The sequence below is a fragment of the Grammomys surdaster genome, unplaced genomic scaffold, assembly GCF_004785775.1.
Source record: "Grammomys surdaster isolate TR1022 unplaced genomic scaffold, NIH_TR_1.0 126546, whole genome shotgun sequence".
NCBI lineage: Eukaryota > Metazoa > Chordata > Mammalia > Rodentia > Muridae > Grammomys > Grammomys surdaster.
The window spans coordinates 15,055,072-15,063,875 of NW_021621338.1; the positions used below are offsets into that span (position 1 = coordinate 15,055,072).

An 8,804-nucleotide genomic window follows, 5' to 3' on the forward strand; every position below is an offset into this window, starting at 1 on the left:
TACTGACTGTTTCTAAATGTTTAATGGTTGCAGTGGTTTTATTATTACTTGTATTTATCAATTTTTTGATGCTTAGTTCACTGCAGATGTTAGTGGATGTCCCTTTAAGACAGTCTTGTTATCTTTTAACTCGATCTCATTATTACCTTTATTTTTGATACAAAATGGTATAAACATACCTATTATTTTTACTTCACTCTGCAAACTTGCAGTCATCTGTTTCTTCCCAAATCCCTGGTTCCTTAGTGAGGAACAGTATAGCATTTCCAGGTCTGGGTACTAGACATACCTGCTGCTCCTCTGACAGTTCCTTTTATACATTTATGAAGTCTGACTAATAATTGTGAAGCATGCTATCCAGCCATGGTCTGAAAAAACACCTAAGTATAAAAGTGATTTTTATCAGTGTTCTTGCAAAGCAGCAGAATCACTTTTATCTCATTTGAGATGAGATTGCATATGCATCTATTCAGTGGTCTAACCAGTGACATGAGCCTCTTAAAATGATTACGAATTTATAGTGAACTTATTTGGAAGTAGTGTTGTTACAGACAGAAACATGGTGTCTATTATGTGCTGTCCATATATTGTTCTTAGAATGAAGTGTGTACCCCAGGCATTGTCTTCACTTTCCTCAGCTAAAGAAACCCTTGGTCTTTAACCCAAGCACAGCAGTGACCCTTCCACTGGTGTCTTACTTCAGCTCTACTTCCTGTGTCGCCAATCAGTCTCAGGAAAATCCAGGAAGCTGATGGCTTTGCTAAATTGTGTATTTTTCACCTCTTTGGTCTTGAATTTGACAGGAGGGAGCTCTGACAGCGTTTCGCAAGACATATGATAAGACTGTGGCCCTGGGTCACCGACTAGATATTGTATTCTATCTCCTAAGGATCGGACTCTTTTATATGGATAATGACCTCATCACTCGAAACACAGAAAAAGCCAAAAGGTACAATTAGCAGTGGATATGACCCTTGAGGTTATGGGCTGTTAATAAGTTGGTAGGCCCACATTTCCTCATTTTGTTTTGCTTACAACTGTGGAATTTGGTCAAATAGTTGACATACTTACTAAATGAAATATTTTACTTCAATTTTTTTTTCTTTAAAAATCTTTTAAGAATTAGCATTATCTGTTTCTTTTGTGTTATCTGCTAGCCTAATAGAGGAAGGCGGAGACTGGGACAGAAGAAACAGGCTGAAAGTGTACCAGGGTTTGTACTGCGTGGCTATCCGTGACTTCAAACAGGCAGCAGAGCTCTTTCTCGACACCGTTTCTACATTTACATCCTATGAGCTCATGGATTACAAGACATTTGTGACTTATACTGTTTACGTCAGTATGATTGCCTTAGAAAGACCAGATCTCAGGGAAAAGGTAAAGAAGCCCTTAGTATCCTACTAAAGACTCTTTCATGCTTTCCTAACTTAAACACACAAAAATCATTAAAATGTTCATTTTTATTGTTGTTGTTTGATTGATTTTTGTTTTGTTTTGTTTTAATTCCCAGGTCATTAAAGGTGCAGAGATTCTTGAAGTGTTGCACAGTCTTCCGGCAGTTCGTCAGTATCTGTTTTCTCTCTATGAATGTCGTTATTCGGTTTTCTTCCAATCATTAGGTAAGGATTGACTGTCCGACTTCACCTTCTGGTTCTGTGAGCACATAGCACAGCTGGGCTCTCTCTCATGTGTAAGAGAGGCAGTGGCTTGAGAACCGCAGGTCTTTACTTAGGCCTATTGTACTTGGTTAAGGTCAGCAAACTTGGTGTGTTTTATAAATCCCCAAATGTGAGAATGATGTGTGTGTTTGATGCATATGTGAAAGTCAGAGGACAGCTTTCAGGTTCCTTCTCTTCCATCATGTGAGTCCTGGGGATTGAACTCAGGTTGTCAGGCTTGGGAGCAGATGTCTTTACCTGCTGAGCTATCTCACTGGCTAGAATTTTGTGTTTTTAAAAGTAGAGCCTAAAATAAGAGAAAAAGAAAGTATGACAAAGAGCTATGTGGTTTGCAAAGCCTAAAAATTATATGTTGTCTGCCCCTTTGGTGTGGTGGGAGTTTGCCCGACCTGGGGTTTTGTCTTAAGGAATAAGGTAGTGTGAGCAGATAGTTTAGTATTAGGTGTATAGTGAAGGATGTAGGGAATAAACCAACTCTGCATTCAAAGGGATTATTTTATTTTAGATCTGTGAATTGAAAACATAATCTGTGGAAAACGCTTGTGTTCTTTCACAGATAGTTTACAGAGCCCAGTGTACATCAGTTTGCTTCTCTTAGGAGGACTGTGCTCCCTCCTGGCCATTTGGTTTGTTACTGGTGACTAAATTACTAAGGTGATAGACGGCATCCTTCCCAAATTATTTCCCTAAAACTTATTCAGGTACCTAACACGCATCGATGTACTCTGTTGTTTATGCGACAGATTTCAGTAGGATGGCAAATGCTGCTGCTGTTTTCAGAGGGAGGCGTGGTATCTTTCCAGTGAAATAAGTGAATGGCTTTGGTAGTGTGAGGTATTTAGCCCTTCCCACTTATCCCTCTCTTACCTTTTATTCATAGTTTATATATAGTTTCTCATATATGGTTTTATTTATAGTTCTGCATGGAAGATTTTAGATTTAAAAAATCTGTACGCTTTCCAAGAAAATGTTCTTTTATTTGCACCCATGATCTATATAAGGCTTGTTGGTTTTTGTGAGATTGACTCTTTTTTTTTTTTTTTTTTTTTATTGGATGATTTATTTACATTTCCTATGTTGTCCCCTTACCCCATCCCCCACCACCCCCTCGGAACCTCCAATCCCCTCGCCCCTCCTCCTTCTTCTCTGTGGATGTAACCTCTATCTACACCCCCCCACTCCCACCTCCCCATCCTCAAAATTCCCACCCCCTGGGGCATCCAGCCTTCATGAGGTCAAGGTTCTCTTCTTCCACCTATGCCCAGCAGGGCCCTCCACTTTTACATATTCAGCTGAAGCCCTGGATCCCCCCCCTAAGTGCTCCCAGGCTGGTGGTTTAGACCCTGGGAGCTGTGGTTGGTTGGTATTGTTGCTCTCCTCATGGTGCCACAAACCCTTTCAGCTCCTTCAGTCTTCACTCTAACTCCTCCATTGAGAACCCCATGATCAGTTCAATGGCTAGTTGTGAGCATCTGCCTCTGAATATGTCTGACTCTTGAAGGCCTCTGAGGAGATATCCATATCAGGCTCTTATCAGCATGCACTTCCTGTCTTCCACATCAGCATCTACCTTTGGTGATTGCACATGGGATAGATACTCAGGTGGGGTGGTCTTGAGACGGCCCCTCCTTCAGTTTCTGTCCCTCACTTTGTCTCCATATTTGCTCCCTTGAGTATTTTGTTGCTCCTTCTAAGAAGGACCGAATCACCCTCACTTGGTCTTCCTTCTTTATGGGCTTCATGTGGCCTGTGAGTTGCATCTTGGGCATTTCAAGGTTCTAGGCTAATATCCAATAATCAGTGAGTGAATACCATGTGTCTTCTTTTGTGATTGGCTTACCTCACTCAGGATGATAATTTCTAGTTCCATCCATTTACCTAGGAACCTCTCGAATTCATTGTTTTTAATAGCTGAGTAATACTCCATTGTGTAAATATACCACATTTTTTGAATCCATTCCTCAGTTGAAGGACATCTGGGTTCTTTCCAGCTCCTGGCTATTATAAATAAGGCTGCTATGAACATAGTTGAGCATATGTCCTTGTTATATGTTCGAGCATCTTCTGGGTATATGCCTAGGAGTGGTATAGCTGGATCCTCGGGTAATGCTATGTCCAATTTTCTGAGGAACCGCCAGACTGATTTCCAAAGTGGTTGCACCATCTTGCAGTCCCACCAACAATGGAGGAGTGTTCCTCTTTCTCCACACCCTCGCCAGCATCTACTATCACCTGAGTTTTTAATCTTAGCCATTCTGACTGGTGTGAGATGGAATCTCAGGGTTGTTTTGATTTGCATTTCCCTGACGACTAAGGATGCTGAACATTTCTTTAGATGCTTCTCGGCCATTCGAGTTTCTTCCGTTGAAAATTCTTTGTTAAGCTCTATACCCCATTTTTTAATAGGGTAATTTGGTTGTCTGGAGTCTAATTTCTTGAGTTCTTTGTATATATTGGATATTAGCCCTCTATCAGATGAAGGATTGGTAAAGATCTTTTCCCAATTTGTTGGTTGTCGTTTTGTCCTATTGACAGTGTCCTTTGCCTTACAGAAACTTTGCAATTTTATGAAGTCCCATTTGTCAATTCTCGATCTTAGAGCATATGCCATTGGAGTTCTGTTCAGGAACTTTTCCCCTGTGCCCAAGTATTCGAGGCTTTTCCCCACCTTCTCTTCTATTAGTTTCAGTGTATCTGGTTTTATGTGGAGGTCCTTTATCCACATAGACTTGAGCTTTGTACAAGGAGATAAGAATGGATCAATTTTCATTCTTCTACATGTTGTCTTCCAGTTGAACCAGCACCATTTGTTGAAAATGCTGTCCTTTTTCCACTGGACAGTTTTAGCTCCTTTGTCAAAGATCAAGTGACCATAGGAGTGTGGGTTCATTTCTGGGTCTTCAATTCTATTCCATTGATCTTCCTGCCTGTCTCTGTACCAATACCAGGTAGTTTTTATCACTATTGCTCTGTAGTACAGCTTGAGGTCAGGGATGGTAATTCCTCCAGAAGTTCTTTTATTGTTGAGAATAGTTTTCGCTATCCTGGGTTTTTTGTTATTCCATATGAATTTGAGAATTTCCTTTTCTAACTCTGTGAAGAATTGAGTTGGGATTTTAATGGGGATTGCATTGAATCTGTAGATTGCTTTTGGCAAGATGGCCATTTTTATTATATTAATCCTGCCAATCCATGAGCATGGGAGATCTTTCCATCTTCTGAGATCTTCTTCAATTTCTTTCTTCAGAGACTTGAAGTTCTTGTCATACAGGTCTTTCACTTGCTTGGTTAGATTCACACCAAGGTATTTTATATTATTTGCAACTATTGTGAAGGGTGTCATTTCCCTAATTTCTTTTTCAGTCTGTTTATCTTTCATGTAGAGGAAGGCTACTGATTTGTTTGAGTTGATTTTATAACCAGCCACTTTGCTGAAGTTGTTTATCAGGTTTAGGAGTTCTCTGGTGGAAGTTTGGGGGTCACTTAAGTATACTATCATATCATCTGCAAATAGCGATATTTTGACTTCTTCCTTTCCTATTTGTATCCCTTTGACTTCTTTTTGCTGTCTAATTGCTCTGGCTAAGACTTCCAGTACTATATTGAATAGGTAGGGGGAGAGTGGGCAACCTTGTCTAGTCCCTGATCTTAGTGGGATTGCTTCAAGTTTCTCTCCATTTAGCTTGATGTTGGCTACTGGTTTGCTGTAAATTGCTTTTACTATGTTTAGGTAGGGGCCTTGAATTCCTGATCTTTCCAAGACTTTTATCATGAAGGGATGTTGAATTTTGTCAAATGCTTTCTCAGCATCTAGTGAGATGATCATGTGGTTTTTTTCTTTAAGTTTGTTTATATAGTGGATTACATTGATGGATTTCCGAATATTGAACCATCCCTGCATTCCTGGGATAAAACCTACTTGATCATGATGGATGATTGTTTTGATGTGGTCTTGGATTCGGTTTGCTAGAATTTTATTGAGTATTTTTGCATCGATGTTCATAAGGGAGATTGGTCTGAAGTTCTCTTTCTTTGTCGGGTCCTTGTGGGGTTTGGGTATGAGTGTAATTGTAGCTTCATAGAACGAATTGGGTAGTGTTCCTTCTGTTTCTATTTTGTGGAATAGTTTGAAGAGAATTGGTATTAGGTCTTCCTTGAAGGTCTGATAGAATTCAGCACTAAAACCATCTGGTCCTGGGCTTTTTTTAGTGGGGAGGCTTTTGATGACTGCTGCTATTTCCTGAGGGGTTATGGGACTATTTAGATGGTTTATCTGCTCCTGGTTTAACTTCGGTACCTGGTATCTGTCTAGGAAATTGTCCATTTCATCCAGGTTTTCCAGTTTTGTTGAGTATAGGCCTTTGTAGTAGGATCTGATGATTTTTTGAATTTCTTCAGTTTCTGTTGTTAGGTCTCCCTTTTCAGTTCTGATTTTATTAATTTGGATACTGTCTCTGTGCCCTCTGGTTAATCTGGCTAAGGGTTTATCTATCTTGTTGATTTTCTCAAAGAACCAACTCCTGGTTTTATTGATATTTTGTATTGTTCTTTCTGTTTCTATTTGGTTGATTTCAGCCCTGAGTTTGATTATTTCCTGCCTTCTACTCCTCCTGGGTGTATTTGCTTCTTTTTGTTCTAGAGCTTTTAGTTGTGCAGTCAACTTGTTAGTGTGTGCTCTTTCCAGTTTCTTTTTGTAGGCACTTAGAGCTATGAGCTTTCCTCTTAGCACTGCCTTCATGGAGTCCCACAAGTTTTGGTATGATGTGTCCTCATTTTCATTGAATTCTAAAAAGTCTTTTATTTCTTTCTTTATTTCTTCCTTGACCAAGTCATCATTGAGTAGAGAGTTGTTCAGTTTCCATGTGTACGTGGGTTTTCCATTGTTTTTGTCATTATTAAAGACCAGTCTTAGTCCGTGGTGATCTGATAAGATGCAAGGGATTATTTCAATCTTTTTGTATCTGTAGAGGCTTGTTTTGTGACCAATTATATGGTCTATTTTGGAGAAGGTACCATGAGGTGCTGAGAAAAAGGTATATTCTTTTGTTTTAGGATGAAATGTTCTATAGATGTCTGTTAAGTCCATTTGGTTCATAACTTCTGTTAATTTCAAAGTGTCTCTGTTTAGTTTCTGTTTCCATGATCTGTCCATTGCTGACAATGGGGTGTTGAAATCCCCCACTATTATTGTGTGAGGTGTAATGTGTGTTTTGAGCTTTAGTAAAGTTTCTTTTATGTATGTAGGTGCCCTTGCATTTGGAGCATAGATGTTCAGAATTGAGAGTTCACCTTGGTAGATTTTTCCTTTGATGAGTATGAAGTGTCCTTCCTTATCTTTTTTGATTAATTTTGGATGAAAGTCGATTTTATTTGATATTAGAATGGCTACTCCAGCTTGTTTCTTGGGACCATTGGCTTGAAAAATTGTTTTCCACCCTTTTATTCTGAGGTAGTGTCTGTCTTTGTCACTGAGGTGCGTTTCTTGTATGCAGCAAAATTCTGGGTCTTGTTTGTGTATCCAGTCTGATAGTCTGCGTCTTTTTATTGGGGAATTGAGACCATTGATGTTAAGAGATATTAAGGAAAAATGATTGTTGCTTCCTGTTATTTTTTTTATTAGAGGTAAAGTTATGTTTGTATCTTTTTTGGGGGTTGTTGGAAGATTACTTACTTGCTTTTCCTAGGTTGTAGTTTCCCTCCTTGTGTTGGCATTTTCCATCAATTATCCTTTGAAGTGCTGGGTTTGTGGGAAGATATTGTGCAAATTTGGTTTTGTCATGGAATATCTTGGTTTCACCATCTATAGTGATTGAGAGTTTTGCTGGGTATAGTAATCTGGGCTGGCAATTGTGTTCTCTTAGTGTCTGTATGATGTCAGTCCAGGCTCTTCTGGCTTTTATAGTCTCTGGTGAGAAGTCTGGTGTAATTCTTATAGGTCTGCCTTTATATGTTACTTGACCTTTTTCCCTTACTGCTTTTAGTATTTTTTCTTTGTTTTGTGCATCTGATGTTTTGATTATTATGTGACGGGAGGTATTTCTTTTCTGGTCTAGTCTATTTGGTGTTCTGTAGGCTTCTTGTATGTTTATGGGCATCTTGTTCTTTAGGTTAGGGAAGTTTTCCTCAATAATTTTGTTGAAGATATTTACTGGCCCTTTAAGTTGAGAATCTTCATTCTCATCTATACCTATTATCCTTAGGTTTGGTCTTCTCATTGTGTCCTGGATTTCCTGGATGTTTTGAGTTAGGAGTTTTTTGCGTTTTGCATTTTCTTTGACAACTGTGTCAATATTTTCCACCGTATCTTCTGCATTTGAGATTCTCTCTTCTATCTCTTGTATTCGGTTGGTGATGCTTGCGTCTGTGACTCCTGATCTCTTTCTTAGGTTTTCTATCTCCATGGTTGTCTCCCTTTGAACTTTCTTTATTGTTTCTATTTCTAGTTTCAGGTCCTGAATGTTTTTGTTTAATTCCTTCTTTGTGTTTTCTTCCATTTCTTTAAGGGATTTCTGTGATTCCTCTTTAAGGGCTTCTATCTGTTTACTTGTACTCTCCTGTATTTCTTTAAGGGAGTTACTTAATTCCTTCTTATAATCCTCTATCATCATCATGAGAAGTGATTTTAATTCTGAATCCTGCTTTTCAGGTGTGATGGGGTGTTCAGGGCTTGCTATATTGGGAGAATTGGGCACTGATGATGCCAAGAAACTTTGGTTTCCGTTGCTTATGTTCTTGCGCTTGCCTTTCGCCATCTGGTTAACTCTAGTGGTACCTGCCCTCACTGTGTAAAACTGGAGTCTGTATTTCCAGTTATCTTGCTTATTGCAGAGCTCCTCAGAGTCCAGAGGTCTCTGTGGTCTTATGCTCCTAATCTCCTGGGTGGAATAACTCCTGGGACTCAGGCCACCTCTTGGATCTGGAAATCCTTCTGCTCTGAGTGCAGTGGGTCCTCGATGACTCAGGATTCAGTTTCAGCTGCTCTGAGTGCAGTGGCTCCAGCTGCTCTGAGTGCAGTGGCTCCTGGATGACTCGGGATTCAGTTTCTCAACAGGACAGGAGCAGACCGACTCTGTGTCACCTGCTCTGAGTGCAGTGGCTCCTGGATGACTCAGGATTCAGTTTCTC

General features: G+C 39.6%; 1 protein-coding gene across 1 annotated transcript in view; it reads left to right on the plus strand.

The window, feature by feature from the left end:
• Positions 1 to 8,804, plus strand: part of Psmd6 (proteasome 26S subunit, non-ATPase 6) — a 15,566-nt gene that overhangs the window by 2,783 nt on the left and 3,979 nt on the right. Inside the window, exons 3-5 of the mRNA XM_028760616.1 lie at positions 804 to 949; positions 1,158 to 1,377; positions 1,511 to 1,619. Coding sequence (XP_028616449.1) covers positions 804 to 949; positions 1,158 to 1,377; positions 1,511 to 1,619 — 475 coding nt within the window. The remainder of the gene's footprint in view (positions 1 to 803; positions 950 to 1,157; positions 1,378 to 1,510; positions 1,620 to 8,804) is intronic.